The 15,737-nt window shown below is 44.0% G+C and overlaps 1 protein-coding gene across 2 annotated transcripts in view; it reads right to left on the bottom strand.

Annotated features, from left to right (window-relative positions):
• appa (amyloid beta (A4) precursor protein a) overlaps positions 1–15,737 on the bottom strand; it is a 36,621-nt gene that overhangs the window by 11,718 nt on the left and 9,166 nt on the right. The window contains exons 2-8 of one of the 2 annotated variants that reach the window (XM_027156069.2): positions 9,763–9,930; positions 8,932–9,061; positions 8,492–8,604; positions 5,067–5,257; positions 4,366–4,622; positions 4,049–4,216; positions 1,093–1,226 (exon numbers count right to left, since the gene is read on the bottom strand). In XM_027156069.2, the coding sequence (XP_027011870.1) occupies positions 1,093–1,226; positions 4,049–4,216; positions 4,366–4,622; positions 5,067–5,257; positions 8,492–8,604; positions 8,932–9,061; positions 9,763–9,930 (1,161 nt within the window). The remainder of the gene's footprint in view (positions 1–1,092; positions 1,227–4,048; positions 4,217–4,365; positions 4,623–5,066; positions 5,258–8,491; positions 8,605–8,931; positions 9,062–9,762; positions 9,931–15,737) is intronic. The other variant, XM_027156070.2, reaches the window with a different exon arrangement.

The raw sequence follows: 15,737 nt of genomic DNA, 5'->3' as shown, positions 1-15,737 counted from the left end.
CCGACTGTGTCCGTCGGTGTGACTGTCCGACTGTGTCCGTCTGTGTGACTGTCCGACTGTGTCCGTCTGTGTGACTGTCCGACTGTGTCCGTCTGTGTGACTGTCCGACTGTGTCCGTCTGTGTGACTGTCCGACTGTGTCCGTCTGTGTGACTGTCCGACTGTGTCCGTCTGTGTCTATCTGTCAGTGTCCGTCTGTGTCTATCTGTCAGTGTCCGACTGTGTCTATCTGTCAGTGTCCGACTGTGTCTATCTGTCAGTGTCCGACTGTGTCTATCTGTCAGTGTCCGACTGTGTCTATCTGTCAGTGTCCGACTGTGTCTATCTGTCAGTGTCCGACTGTGTCTATCTGTCAGTGTCCGACTGTGTCTATCTGTCAGTGTCCGACTGTGTCTATCTGTCAGTGTCCGACTGTGTCTATCTGTCAGTGTCCGACTGTGTCTATCTGTCAGTGTCCGACTGTGTCTATCTGTCAGTGTCCGACTGTGTCTATCTGTCAGTGTCCGACTGTGTCTACCTGTCAGTGTCCGACTGTGTCTATCTGTCAGTGTCCGACTGTGTCTATCTGTCAGTGTCCGACTGTGTCTATCTGTCAGTGTCCGACTGTGTCTATCTGTCAGTGTCCGACTGTGTCTATCTGTCAGTGTCCGACTGTGTCTATCTGTCTTTCCATTCAACCCCCTTCTCCACCGCCATCTCTCTGTTTCATTCTAACTATCTTCACTTATCTGTCTCTCTCTCTTCCTTTTTTGCCCTAAAAGTATGAGTTTTTACATATAGTTGACGTACAGTTGATAAATAAGAGAATGGGAAAGGATTTATGGCATATTTTCAGGTGTAAATACAAACTGCATATGAGGCCAGAAGATAGATCTACGTCTAGCTCGCTGGCACACGTCTGGACTTACAAATCCATTCTCAATGCATTAATCATGAATCTGGGATCTGGGCATCTTTGCTGCAGGCTAGCACTCGGTAATAAAGCTTCTTCTCAGCAGTAAACACTTTATACCTGAACATATTAAATGATCTGGAATGAAATCAAATGGAATTGAAGTCTGGAGCATAAAGATCACTATTGTCTTCTTCTCACCTGAGACATTCTCTCACGATGTTTGGCCTCTAGGCTCTCCTTGGCCTTCTGAAAGTGGGAGTGCTCGTTCTCGTCTGCTGGCGTCTCCAGGTAGCGATCTACTGCGTCTGGGGAGCTCGGAGAAGTGGTTGGCACTACAGATAGACAGAGAGAAGGAGAAGAAGTGGACCAAATTTAAAGATGGCAAAGAAATGAGCAATAAGGTGATTAGCCAGCTGAGAATGCTTTAAGCAGAGAGCTTCAAGACATCACACATCCAGCCGTTATTGTATTAGACATCGAAAGGGACGGGTTAGAAAGAGGAAACAGGAACGTTAGTCTGAACCCAGCCCGAGTAATGAGAACTCCACTAATCTGAAAAGCAAAAAAGCAAACGTAAGAAGTCAGTGTAACAGTTTGCAGTTACGCAGAAATCCTGGATGTAGCCTGATGGTTCATTTAAATGTGTAATAACTTGCACACGGTACATGTTTATACTTTATTACATCTTATAATATGCTGAAAAATGCCAACCGAGACAAATGACCGAGCGGTTCGCTGTGAGCCGTCACGCATCGCTTGAACAGAAAGCAGTGACCTTTTACCCAACACGAGAGGGACGTAAAACTTCAAATCAAACGCTAACTCAATCATTTCACAGAAGAAATAAGCAAAGGGTTTACACTCAACTGGATGAGAAAAGATATAGTTTCTCTCTTTAATTTATTCTGTCTTAAATATAGGATTGAGAAGCCAATCATGGATTTTTCTGCCTCACTCTTATTTTTTGGAATAATCTCACTCTCCAAATGAGGACGATGCTCCCTTCTGAGCCTGGTTCCTCTCAGGGTATCTTATATCATCTCAGGATGTTTTCCCTCATCACTGCTGCCTCGGTCTTGCTCATTAGGGATAATTATAACTTGTCAACGGTGTCACTGTCCTATCGCTTTTAGACAGTGTCCATTGGTAAAAGCGATATACAAATAAACGGACAAGGCGTCCATGCTCGAGCTGGATTCCGGTTTTCGCAGGAACATGTGTGACGTTCCATGTTTAAAAAGATCTACACTCACTGAGCACTTCTTTAGGAACACCTTCATGCCTAGACATCCAAAATGATCAAATCCACCAATCGTGTTGCTGCACCACGGTGAATATCATCATGCCGATACGACCGGCAGCTTTGGCTAATGATCAACCGTCATGGAATGGAATAAAAGTGCGATCTCAATGATTTGGACTGTTGTATGGTTGATGGTGCTAGAAGGGCTGGTTTGAGTTTCTCTCAGCTGATCTCCTGGCAGTTTTACACACAACACATACAGAACATCCAGCTGGCAGCATTTCTTCAGATGTCGATGAGCGAAGTCAAGGGGGGAAAATAAGCAAGACGGATTCGAGCTGACAGAAAGCCAAACAGTAGCTCGGATTACTCTGCGTCCGTACCACTGTGGTGCACAGAAAAGCATCTCAGACGCAGGACATGCTGTAACTTGAGGCAGATGAGCTACAGCAGAAGAAGACCATGTGGGATTCTTCCCAGTCACCGGATCTGAACACGTCTGGGATGTGAACGTACAGTAGCATGAAAGTGCACGTGAAAAATCTGCAGGAACTGAACGATTCGGTCAGGACAACACGGATCGGAGCCTCAAAGTAATGTTTCTTATATTTTACTGAATCCATTCCATGAAGAAGTGAGAGTTTTAAGATGAAAAGCGGGGATCGTCCCAATATTAGTGTAGTGTTCCTAATAAAGTGCTCAGTTCCACTTAAATTACATAATTAAAAATATTAAATTAAAAATATGTATGATAATACACAATCCAATAAGTACTTCTGTGCCATGAACACACACACACACATATATTTATTTATTTCACTGGAATTTCCATTACATAACTAAAAAAAGATTGAGTTTCTAACATTTCTCTCACAATGGGAGTGGCCTCCATAAGAATGACTCCGCCCTCAACCGCGGGGACCAGAGCTCACCAATGACGATGAAAAAAAAAAATTCTCGACTCTTGCAGGAGACTTTGGATGAGCGTGTTAGACGTGCTCTTCATCACCACCGACACAGTCGTCGTCATCATCATAACGGCTAAGAAAATATCTTTCGGAAGAACGGTGTTTATCCCTATAGAACAGTTCCAGAGAGGTGTAGAATGGTATAAAATGTAAGTCACAGCCATATTAGGAGTCTCGAAGCAGACAATAGTACCAAGATAACCAAGATATTATGAAATTCAATTTGAATTGAAATTTGTACGTTCAGCTTGAGTGACTAAAGGTTTGGGTCTTTGTGTCTAAATAAACTCTATTAGGCATTACAAATGTTTTTAATCAGAAAAATCCTGAATCATCGCTACCTCACTGATCCCAGTAGAAACATTAGACTAAACCCTGTGGTGTAAAAGGAATAGTTAAAGGCTCACTTTCTCCTGATTCATTCTAAATAACGGCTTCTATGATTTTAAAGCTCAGATGGGTGATGAGTAACTGATCACAAGCCAAACATGCAAACACACACACACACGAGAGCGCTTCAGCCTGTATTAGACAGAGAACGCGGCAAGCATCTTTGTCATCGATTACACAAGCTGTGAGAGAATGAGTGTGAAATATACCGTGATCGAAGTGCTAGTGTGTCATCTCAGATCCCTCGTGCGCACGCCGTGGGACGCCGCTACTGCGCCAGTGTGAGAAAGCAAGAAGGACAAGGCGGGTGACATACGGTGCGTGGATGCCGACTCAGAGTGTGTGTGTGTGTGTGTGTGTGTGTGTGTGTGTGTGTGTGTGTGTGTGTGTGTGTGTGTAAGGAGCAATTCAATCTCCACACCAACAGCAGATATCATAAAGAAGACACACAAAGTCAGCAGAAGGAAGCGAGCAAGCAGCGTGAGGAAGATTAGAGCGGCGGACAGTGCGGATACAGAGAGAGTTTGTGTGTCCGTACACACTCGTGACTTACACACACCACCGCAGACAGACAGGCAGTATTCCTCCGACTCAAAGTTATTGCGGTTGCCTCCGCAGCCCCCATAGATGAAGGGAGCACATCGACCTTCTTCCTTCACAAAATACCATCGGGGCAACATGGCCCTGCACGGCCCAGTCTCTGCGTTCGCCCAACACACTTCTGAGAGAGCACACACACAACCAGCGTTTCACAGGATTTAACACCTTCGTTCCATTCTCATCTGTTTCCATAAATATATGTAGATGTGTTCACAAAACACACACACGCGCACACGCGCACACACACACACACACACACACACTTTTTACCTCGGACCACTTCTTCCACTGATTCGGTTGTGGTGGTTGTAGTGGTAGTCATGGCGACGCTAGTCGTCTGCTCGTTGTTTTGGTCGATCATCTCATCATCATCTTCCTCCCCTTCCTCACCCACTTCCATCTCCAATTCTCCGTCGCCGTCCTGGTCATTATCTATACCCTCCTCTTCATCTTCAATGAACTCATCATCCTCTGCCACTGCAGGCTCCGCCCCTGCCTGCTCAGCTGGCTCCGCCTCACGAGTCATGCTACAGGTATCGAACATACAGTAAATACACACGTGTTCGTTTAGTACTGCAGAGATGAAAAAGTGTCTCAGTGCCGACGCTGCGTTTCAGAAATATATGAAATAAATGGATCAGCGGTCCTACGTGAGTAAATGTGACTGTGTGATTTCTATTTGTAACGGATGCGTGAACACGGATATACAAAATGTCACAGAAGTAAGAGGTTTGTGTGTGTGATGGGTGTTTAATCACTGTGGAAGCTAAAGGTCTATTGACAAAACCATACAATCAGAAATGTCTCAGAAATGACAAGAAATAATGAACTGGTCTACTGAAGGAACATTTTGCTAGTCCATACTGAGAAATCCTTTTTAAAACCTTTTGAGCCGTGTGTGTGTGTGTGTGTGTGTGTGTGCGTGTGTGTGTGTGTGTGTGTGTGTGTGTGGCTTGTGCATTTGGCAGCACCTGTTATCAGTATAGTCCGTCTCGGCTCCTCCCCACCAGACGTCTGAATCGTCCTCCTCTGCTTCTGCGTCATCCTTCTCCTGCTCCGTCTCCACCGGGCAGCACACAAACTCCACGCCGCGGAAACGGTCGATGGCACACGGCAACAGCATCCCATAATCGTGGAGGTTCATGCTGTGATCGCCACAAGACTGGAGAGAGGATGAAAAATGACGGAGAATATCGGATGTGACGGATTCAATACCGTTTAATTCGCTTAGAGACGATTGGAATTGGTTGGAACGCTCACTAAGGGCTGTGACAACAATAAGCTTGGATTTTCTCAACCCAGGTTATGAGAATGATCGCTGATTATCTGTGGCACTGATCTAATAAGCGTAATTGGCTGATATTCTTTATGGGAGATGCTCTATAACGTTATTCACTGGAAATCCGTTTAGAAGAAGAGATGCGTGTCGGCGAGCTCTAATCCGTGTCAATGCTCATATAGCAAACAAGAAGCTGAATTTTTGTCAGTTGACAGATTAATAAGTGAGGCGGCGAAACCCTCACACATTCTCTCATTCCTCACACACACTACGTATATTTGTGTATCGTGATGTTCGGCCCTCTGATCTGGAGCGAATTCGGCCATATTGTGCTGAGTGTTGGTGGGACAGGGTCAGCGTCCACGCAAGTCTCCAGAAAGATGAATAAATAGAAAATCTAACTGATACGGATTCTCTTTAGCATGCGTCAAACTACGACACTGATGACTGAGATCCCGCTGAGTAACAAACACTTTTATTCTCATGTATTAGAATTAGCATTCATAGACAGACCAACTGTTTTAACACTGTTTGTGTTACACAATATGATGTCTGCAGGGATTCTGCCAAGGCAAGATATAAAAAGCACAAACACACACCTCTGCCATCTTCTTTATGCACACACACACACACACACACACACACACACACACATCTATTCCTCCTCTTTACACACACACACACACACACACACACACACACCTCTGCCATCTTATTTATTCACGCACACACACACACACACACACACACACACACACACACACACACACACACACACACACACATCTATTCCTCCTCTTTATACACACACACACACACACACACACACACACACATCTATTCCTCCTCTTTATACACACACACACACACACACACACACACACACACAAACACACACACACACACCTTTGCCATCTTCTTTATACACACACACATCTATTCCTCCTCTTTATACACACACACACACACACACACACACACACCTCTGCCACCTTCTTTATGCACACACACACACATCTATTCCTCCTCTTTATACACACACACACACACACACACACCACTGCCATCTTCTTTATACACACACACACACACACACACACACACACACACACACACACACACACACACACACACACCACTGCCATCTTCTTTATACACACACACACACACACACCTCTGCCATCTTCTTTATACACACACACACACACACACACACACACACACACACCTCTGCCATCTTCTTTACACACACACACACACACACACACACACACACACACACACACACCTCTGCCATCTTCTTTACACACACACACACACACACACACACACACACACCTCTGCCATCTTCTTTACACACACACACACACACACACACACACACACACACACACACACACACACACACACACACACATTTATTTCTCCTCTTTATACACACACACACAGTCTGGTTAAATATATTTCTGGCTTCTAAAAGTGTCAAAAAATATCTACAGAAAACCCAAATTTGGCCCAAACCCAACTTTTTACCATCTTCGACTGTTTTCAAGCCACAACCCTCTACTTTTATCCAGGCATGAGACCGGCACTGGGCCACTGGGTGTGTTTCCTGCCTGGGAGTCGAACCCTGGCTTTGGCACTGAGAGCGCAGGGTCTTTTATTGCCAAGTGATTTAAAAAGTCTGATTTCTTTATAAAATGTACTTGTTACACAGAACACTGTAACGCTACAGTATCAGCAAGTTACCTTGTTTTTTTTATAAAATGATGCCTTTTAATCTAGACGACCACCAGACCTTCTGTACATTTAAGGTGCTAAGCTGTGTGTGGGTTGTACTGTATCTAGTCTGTCTGTCTGTCTGTCTGTGGGTTGTACTGTATCTAGTCTGTCTGTCTGTCTGTCTGTGGGTTGTACTGTATCTAGTCTGTCTGTCTGTCTGTCTGTCTGTCTGTCTGTGGGTTGTACTGTATCTAGTCTGTCTGTCTGTCTGTCTGTGGGTTGTACTGTATCTAGTCTGTCTGTCTGTCTGTCTGTCTGTCTGTGGGTTGTACTGTATCTAGTCTGTCTGTGGGTTGTACTGTATCTAGTCTGTCTGTCTGTCTGTCTGTGGGTTGTACTGTATCTAGTCTGTCTGTCTGTGGGTTGTACTGTATCTAGTCTGTCTGTCTGTGGGTTGTACTGTATCTAGTCTGTCTGTCTGTGGGTTGTACTGTATCTAGTCTGTCTGTCTGTGGGTTGTACTGTATCTAGTCTGTCTGTCTGTGGGTTGTACTGTATCTAGTCTGTCTGTCTGTGGGTTGTACTGTATCTAGTCTGTCTGTCTGTCTGTCTGTCTGTGGGTTGTACTGTATCTAGTCTGTCTGTCTGTCTGTGGGTTGTACTGTATCTAGTCTGTCTGTGGGTTGTACTGTATCTAGTCTGTCTGTCTGTCTGTCTGTGGGTTGTACTGTATCTAGTCTGTCTGTCTGTCTGTCTGTGGGTTGTACTGTATCTAGTCTGTCTGTGGGTTGTACTGTATCTAGTCTGTCTGTCTGTCTGTCTGTGGGTTGTACTGTATCTAGTCTGTCTGTCTGTGGGTTGTACTGTATCTAGTCTGTCTGTCTGTGGGTTGTACTGTATCTAGTCTGTCTGTCTGTCTGTCTGTGGGTTGTACTGTATCTAGTCTGTCTGTCTGTCTGTCTGTGGGTTGTACTGTATCTAGTCTGTCTGTGGGTTGTACTGTATCTAGTCTGTCTGTCTGTCTGTCTGTCTGTGGGTTGTACTGTATCTAGTCTGTCTGTGGGTTGTACTGTATCTAGTCTGTCTGTCTGTCTGTCTGTGGGTTGTACTGTATCTAGTCTGTCTGTGGGTTGTACTGTATCTAGTCTGTCTGTCTGTCTGTCTGTGGGTTGTACTGTATCTAGTCTGTCTGTGGGTTGTACTGTATCTAGTCTGTCTGTCTGTCTGTGGGTTGTACTGTATCTAGTCTGTCTGTGGGTTGTACTGTATCTAGTCTGTCTGTCTGTCTGTCTGTGGGTTGTACTGTATCTAGTCTGTCTGTGGGTTGTACTGTATCTAGTCTGTCTGTCTGTCTGTCTGTGGGTTGTACTGTATCTAGTCTGTCTGTCTTCTCACCTCTTTGGCCACCGTGTGCCAGTGCAGGTGACTCTCGCACATGTCCATCCGCTCCTGGTGCAGGAACTTGCACTTATCAGGAACCAACAAAGCGTCGCTCACAAATTCACCCACTGCACATGGAAACACAAAGACGTACAATAAAACACAAACATGGACGCAGGCGATAAATAAGCAGGCGTTCACCATCTGTTGACGGCGTACCGGTGGACGTCTCTCCCGGACACAAGACTTTTGCTTTAACAGCAGTGCAACAGCTTGCATTTCAATACCAAACATACTAGTAATAAAAATAATTACAGAATCAGACAAACAAAACTCTGTGGTCTGGACCTTTTCATACATTTTATAATAATGTGTAATAATGATAATAATAATGATTTTTAGATCTAATAGTTTAATAAGTTTGATTTATGAAACCCATGCACACGGACACACACCGAGGCAGCGGTAAGGCACCACCACGTGCACGTGACTGCGGCACTGCTTCCGACCCTTCTTGCACCAGTTCTGGATGCTGACAGGCTGATTGGCTTCCACCACGTTTGTGATCTGCAGATCTGGGTACACCTGAGGGAGCAAAATAAAAACGTCGCACACATTCTGCAGAGTATTTCACAGAGTAAACCTCCGGTATTACGACACTAATTCAAATCCTCGTCTAACGTGTTTGAGAACGTCGGGTTTTACATAACATCCTACTCCTTTATACCGCAGGCTCTGAATAGTTTGTTTCCTTTAATCCAACATTTCTGACTCATCAGGTATTTACCAAGGTGTCACCCAGTACTGAACCGTATCCACGCCCATCTTTATATCCTTTTATTTCCTTAGGCTTTTGCATCTCCACCCATTTCCACAATGTTTGTATAACGCTTTTGACTACGAATGTTGTCTCAACGCAGCCTTACAGGATATAAAAATAAAAATATATCTTTAATGAGAAAACCAAAGGAGAAAAACCCTAATATGTCTGTGGACATGGGACACAAGGACATTCCTACAGTCAAGTGGACGAGTCCCTTTATATAGTCCTTTATCTAGGGTTTATATCTCTGTCAAATATCTATTCAATTTAATTCAATTCAAACAGAAAGAGTATTGAAACAATACAAAAATAAATAAATAAATAAATACCTTTAAAGTTTAAAATGAATTTAAAATACTATACATCTCTCTAACATCTATCGCTATTGAGCAAGCCAAAGGCGAAGGTGGCAAGGAAAAACTCCCTGAGAGGATAATGTGTGTCTGTGTGCTTTGGCTCGTACCTCTTGGCAGTACTGAAGGATGCCCTCTTTGGTGTTGACGCAGCTCTTGGTGCCTGAAGGATCCGGCTCCCACTTGCCACTCTGGATGTTCATGTGCATGTTGAGCTTCTCGCAAAACATGGCTACTTGTGGCTCGGCCAGTAAGCCCGGTCCTTCTTCTGATGGCACCTGAAAACATTGATTTATTTTGAAACATTAGAACATTCAGACTTGCATTTAGAAAGCAGGTGTTGATTTTGGAAAAAGGTTTGCGCTTTTATTTGTGCAGTTACAGGACGTTGCTATGGACTACTGGACATATGGACTATTCCATATACAGTCGGGTGCCGTTACATGTCCACACAAATGATTCACGGGTGAGTGGACAGGAAATATGAAGGAGTGTCCTACGTTACTCAGAGCACGTCCGTCTAGCTGATGATCGGAATTGCGTAACGGTCGGTGAGGAAATCTGGGACGCACCGGATGATCATGTTTACTCACGCTCACTGCACTCTACCCACCCAGCTCAGAAACACAATCACACAGAGCGACAGAACGTTCCCCTTTCCTTCCTTAATCATCTGGAAGGAATGAACACGACACACAAGAACATAAGACAGTCCTCGTTTGTGTTCGCTGACCCAGATCTAGATTACAGTACATTGGGTTTTGTTTGCAGGAGTCGTGAAATGTATAAACCCCTGGCAACAAACACAGCTCTGTGGAAACTGGGCTGAAATGTCCTCTCTATGGAGGTTGTTTCCACCCGAGATAAACGTTTATGTTCTGTGCGATTAAACGGAGCCCAGGTATAAGGAAGCGAGCCATAATATTCATAATTCACGATATCCACTTGACACAAATGGAGGATGGTGCTCGAGTACTCTGAAGAGCTGATCCAAAGAACCTACATACAACAAGAAGCTATGTGTACTTAAGTCTGAGGCGATTTAGTCCATGAAACTAGGTGTTGGAGTCCACATAAAGCTGGCGAGAAAAAAAACAGGACATATCTAGCAGTATTTTTGAAGCATTTTACTGTAGTGAGCAATACAGAGGTGTTTGCTGGGATTAAATTCCGCGATAGACATCATGCTCACAAGACACAGGTGAAATACTTTTCCAAGTTCGGCTCTGCACTGGCTTTGCATTCTTCACGCTTGTTTGATCGGGGATTTCTCTCTGCCTTTTCTGTTGTATTTTGTATTTGGTAATGTATACAAACAAAGAGCCAGGAAGACCTGAAAGGACGATGCCGACTAAACCGTGGCGCCAAGAAGAGATGCTCTGATATCGACACGTACAACACAAGACGGTGTACCGTATCTTTAGAATTTCATTAGAGTGCGTTCCACTGCAGACCCACCAGCACTACAGAGGCTGCCCCTGTACTCTGTACAGACTGTAGACGGATTAGAAGAAACAATGATGTCATTAAGAAAGGAAGGAAAAGCCTGCCTCGATAGGATTAACTCCTGTACCAGCGTCGGGCAGAACAGACTACAGAGGGCCGAACTGAGACGGACACACAGCTGTCTGTAAAACAGCCCAAGAATCAAGTATTTAACAGTGCAAACACTGGTTCCAAACCTACTGGGTCTAGTATTTCCATTTAGCCCGAGTGTGCAAGTCCTGTGAGAGAAGGTCATTGTCAACGTGAATGTAGCCAAAGTGAAAAGAAAGAATGCTGCTCAAAGACGGCATTGTGCTGTAGAAGAAACAACACCGTGAGGGAAGGTGAAGATGGAAAGAGGGGAGGAAGGTAATGTTTTGTGCTACTTAATCATTTTAGAAGACTGAATGTGCTGGCAAGAGAACAACAGTCCTTTTGTTCAAAGTCTATGTTAGGAAGAAGAGTGGACTTTGAGGACCATGTGACACACACACACACACACACACACACACACACGGATTTGGAGGCTAAAGTCCTTCAAGGTCATCCAAGACTACAGAGCTCACGTACATACTCTTGCACACACACTCATACAATTCCAGTACATCAAACCAACGCCAAAGCTCCACTATAGATGGTGCCACTATAGACCTGCTCCAGTCAATAACTCGCACCCAGAGAAACACTACAAGCACCTTTACGTTCTAATCTATAACTAATTACACTTGGTAAAGGTTCAGGAACAGTGCGAGTCGATACCTTGCACTTTGCACAGAGAAGCTGTACGTGAGGAAAGTAACTTTATATTTTAATCTTCACTGAGGCGACTCAAGGATCATACAGTGAAGTGGAAATGATTCATGTTCACACACTTTGTGCTGAAAACGCCGGGCTGTCTCAAATACGGTCGACTGTTAGCACGCTTTTAGTTCTGATTTATTCGGCGGAATAAATACGGTTCAGTGTTTAAGCGGCGTTCCAAAAAAAAAAACTCTGAAAAAATAAATTAATAATATACCAGGTTCCGTTAAATGGTACGGCATCTTTATGTGACTCTTAATTTCCATTTGAGGGACGGTTTGACTTAACATATTTAATTTATTCTAACTTTATAACATTTCTTGTTTTAGTCTTTTTAGTTCTCCAAACAAATTCAAATTACGAATGATTTCGTGGCAGCTTTCTGACTGCGCGTGATGTTCGATGGTACGACCTGACGTGTTCGCATGACGCTGTGTTAAATGACTTTTATTCCATGCTCGAGATTCTCTCTTCACCTTGTTATGATATGTCCTATGTATTGAAACTAACATTTACACTCCACATTCATTCGATTTGCTTTATTGGCTTTCACCAGTTTGTGCATCTGTTAAAATGCGCCATTTGAAGCCTGGATGTTTGTTGCTAACGCTAAGCGTGTCCTAGTCTTTGATAAGATAATACTCCAAGGTAATGGGTTTAAACCTTAATTGTAGAACAAAATGCTACGTTAATATCCATGCTTACATTCTGCCTTAACATAATGTACTAAATCAAGTCCAAGCCACACATTATAACGGTCATAAGGTTCATTCTAGCTACACCAAGTTATATTCACTGTATTTAAAGTACAAATTACAGTAAAGGTATGTCTGGTCACTTAGATTTGTGTCCATCGACAAACGAGAGATCGCTGAACCGGACAGAATGAGAGTAGCCACTGCTTCCTGTCTCTAAGATTCAGTCTCAACCATCTGCTTTCTTTGCTGCTAATTCCTCTGGTCCCTCTGGTGCGCGTCAATGTGCAGCCAAACAGGATGCTCCTGGTGGCCAAAGCTCTCGGGGCAATCAGATAAAGACTACAAGCCCAAGCCTGCCTCTGCACTGATTGAGGACTCTGATGCAAACACTGATCGTTTTATCAGTTAAACGGATAAAAGGCAAAAGGTTTGTTCATTTATCTTTGATAGAGGTTAAAAGGTATTGGGTTTTTGATCAGTAACTGTGATTTGAGGGAACTAATAAACTGCAAATGGGCCGTGCGGGAACAAAATGTCCCCAAAGTGTAAAAATAAAGTGAAATCATGACTCCATTAAAAGAGATGTGAATAAATGAACACCGACACGAGGTACTTTGTTTCATGAGTCGGTGCAAATATGTGTGTTCTCATTAATACACATTAATAAACACACATTTTCAAGTGTTGTGAATTTATTGCTAGTTTTAACCCTAACACATGCTGGCCCTACCTTCCAAGCACTCCATGTGTATGCCAACGACCTAGAATGAAACACCTTCATCGACTTCGAATACCTACTCAGAGGAACAGAAAGTCTCCTTAAAGTTAAGTTTTAATACTTAAAAGTATTTGTTCTGGTTCAAATCAACATGCTGATGCATTAACCGGTTAAATATACGGTATACGGTCAAAAGCCTGCAGACACCTGACCATCGCATCCATACGTGGTTCTTCCAAAAAACTGTTGCAGTAAAGTTGGATGCACTTATATCTGTAGTCGGGAATGACGTTTTGTGCTGTAGCTTTACAGTTTCCCTTCACCGGAACCAAGAGACCCAGATCCCGTTCTGCCACGACAATGTCCCTGTGCACAAAGCAAAGCTCCATGATGACGTGATGTGTGAAGGTTGTGTGTGAGCGTAAGAACTCGAGCGTACCGCACGGTTCCTCGACTCAACCCCACTGAAAACACCTAGAAACTGAACAGGAAGACTGGCTGCACCACAGGCCTATTCATGTAGCATTGTCTCCACTCCTCACCACAAAAAAGGTCCTTCATCCGATTTTACGACACTACTGCAAATGCAGCTAAGGCAGGAAAAGCAGTGCTGGCTCAAACAGATAAGGTTGTGGCTCGTTGACTGAAGGGTCGGGGTTGAAGCCTCAGTACCACCAAGCTGCCACTGTTGAGCCCTTGAGCAACTCGTGCCCTCGACCATCTCTGACTGACCCAAAGTCGTCTTCTAAAACATTTCCAATGGTCTTCACTCTCTTGTTGGTTAGAGGGACACGAGACATGCGGTCAGACGTCCCAATAGGTCTTTAACGACCGATTACAGTAGAGTTTTGAGTCTCGGTTTCAGACTGCGACATTTCCAAACTGCTGCTCTTCGACACAAATGCACGTCCTTTCTCTTATTTTAGGAGGAAGTACGAGTCGGCCTTTAGTCGTCTTTGAAATTATTTGTTAATTAATAACGCGTACAACAAATCTAGTTTCATTTCTTTACCGAATTTACGCGGAGTATTTTATCCAATTAGAACTAATCGGCCACGTCGTTCATTAATCACGACATCCACAGAGAATTCTACAGACTGCCGTCCTCCACATTGGTGACTGTCGGGGAGAAAGACACTTCCTCGTCCACCAACATGACGGATTTCCCCACCATCTGCTGTACTCACACGTTTTACCACATTTGCATGCTAAAGCCTGCTACAGCTTCAAAGACTACGGTCGTGTTTAACTGTGAACGTGAGAACTGGTGGTGGTTGCTGTTTTTTTTTTTTTTTTAAGAATAGATCAGAGACAATGGAAGACTGGACACTGCGAGAGGAAAAGGACACTGCGAGAGGAAAAGAATACGAGCAGTGGCTGTGTGATGCTGCTATTAAGAAAACAGGTTGTCTGAGTAGCTTAAAAGCTGACGAGGCACAAAAAACCCCTCGCTGACTTCCCACTTCCAAGCTGATGAAAGGGGAAATGCTTGCGAGAAGCAAAACAAATCTTTAAAAGGACACTTTTTTCTGGGAAAAAAAAACAAAAAACTTCAGATATTTGGGTTTTATACGAGTACAGGGAAGAAAAAAAACAACAACCCACAGACAAAGGGTTAGGTCTGTTTGGGGAAGATAATAAACACACACTCGCAGTTCGGATAAGCCTTCTTTGTGTGTATGTGTGTGTGTGTGTGTGTGTGTGCACTAAATAATATCCGCTGCCGGTTGCCATGACCGGATCCCCAGGGTGGGTGTGCAGTGCAGTGATTACAGGGTGATCAGTCTCTCGTTTCCTTTTCGCCCCACCTGCCAACATTCCGCTCTCCTCTTCACAGCCCACCGACACACACCATGTGAACCGATGGGACAAAGACTGGAAAGCTGTGGGCTGCCACATACGCTGCCTGTTGCCTCACCAACCCCCAACTAAATGGCATGTCAGTGCTGCACAATCAATCCATTGTCCCGCCCCTCACAGTGCCATTGGGAAGAGGGGGTTTTGGGGGCTATTTTTATTGTAGTGTTTGTCCAAGTCAGCCTTGTATTGTCACTATATAAATACTAAAACTCTGGGGTATTCCAGCTAGCCTTAAATCTGTCTCAGACAAACAAAATAAATAAAATCCCGACTGTATTTAACTAGCAAATGGTAGCCAGGAGATTTGTTCCAGGCTTCTACCTGCTAGGGTTTCTTCTTTCCTTGTTGGTAAAAATCCCAGACATTCGTGATGATATTTTTTTTATAACTCAGAAACAGAACTGAAGACTTAACGCCACTCTGCTGTGGTGTGCTGGAGAATAATCCTTCTGTTCTGTAGACAGTGCTGCAGTTTGCTGAAAATAGACATTGGAGGTATAATATATGGTTTTATAACGGTGGG

The sequence above is a fragment of the Tachysurus fulvidraco genome, chromosome 18 (assembly GCF_022655615.1).
Source record: "Tachysurus fulvidraco isolate hzauxx_2018 chromosome 18, HZAU_PFXX_2.0, whole genome shotgun sequence".
Lineage (NCBI taxonomy): Eukaryota > Metazoa > Chordata > Actinopteri > Siluriformes > Bagridae > Tachysurus > Tachysurus fulvidraco.
The sequence above is the reverse complement of the archived record's forward strand: the minus strand, read 5'-3'. Positions and strand labels throughout refer to the sequence as shown.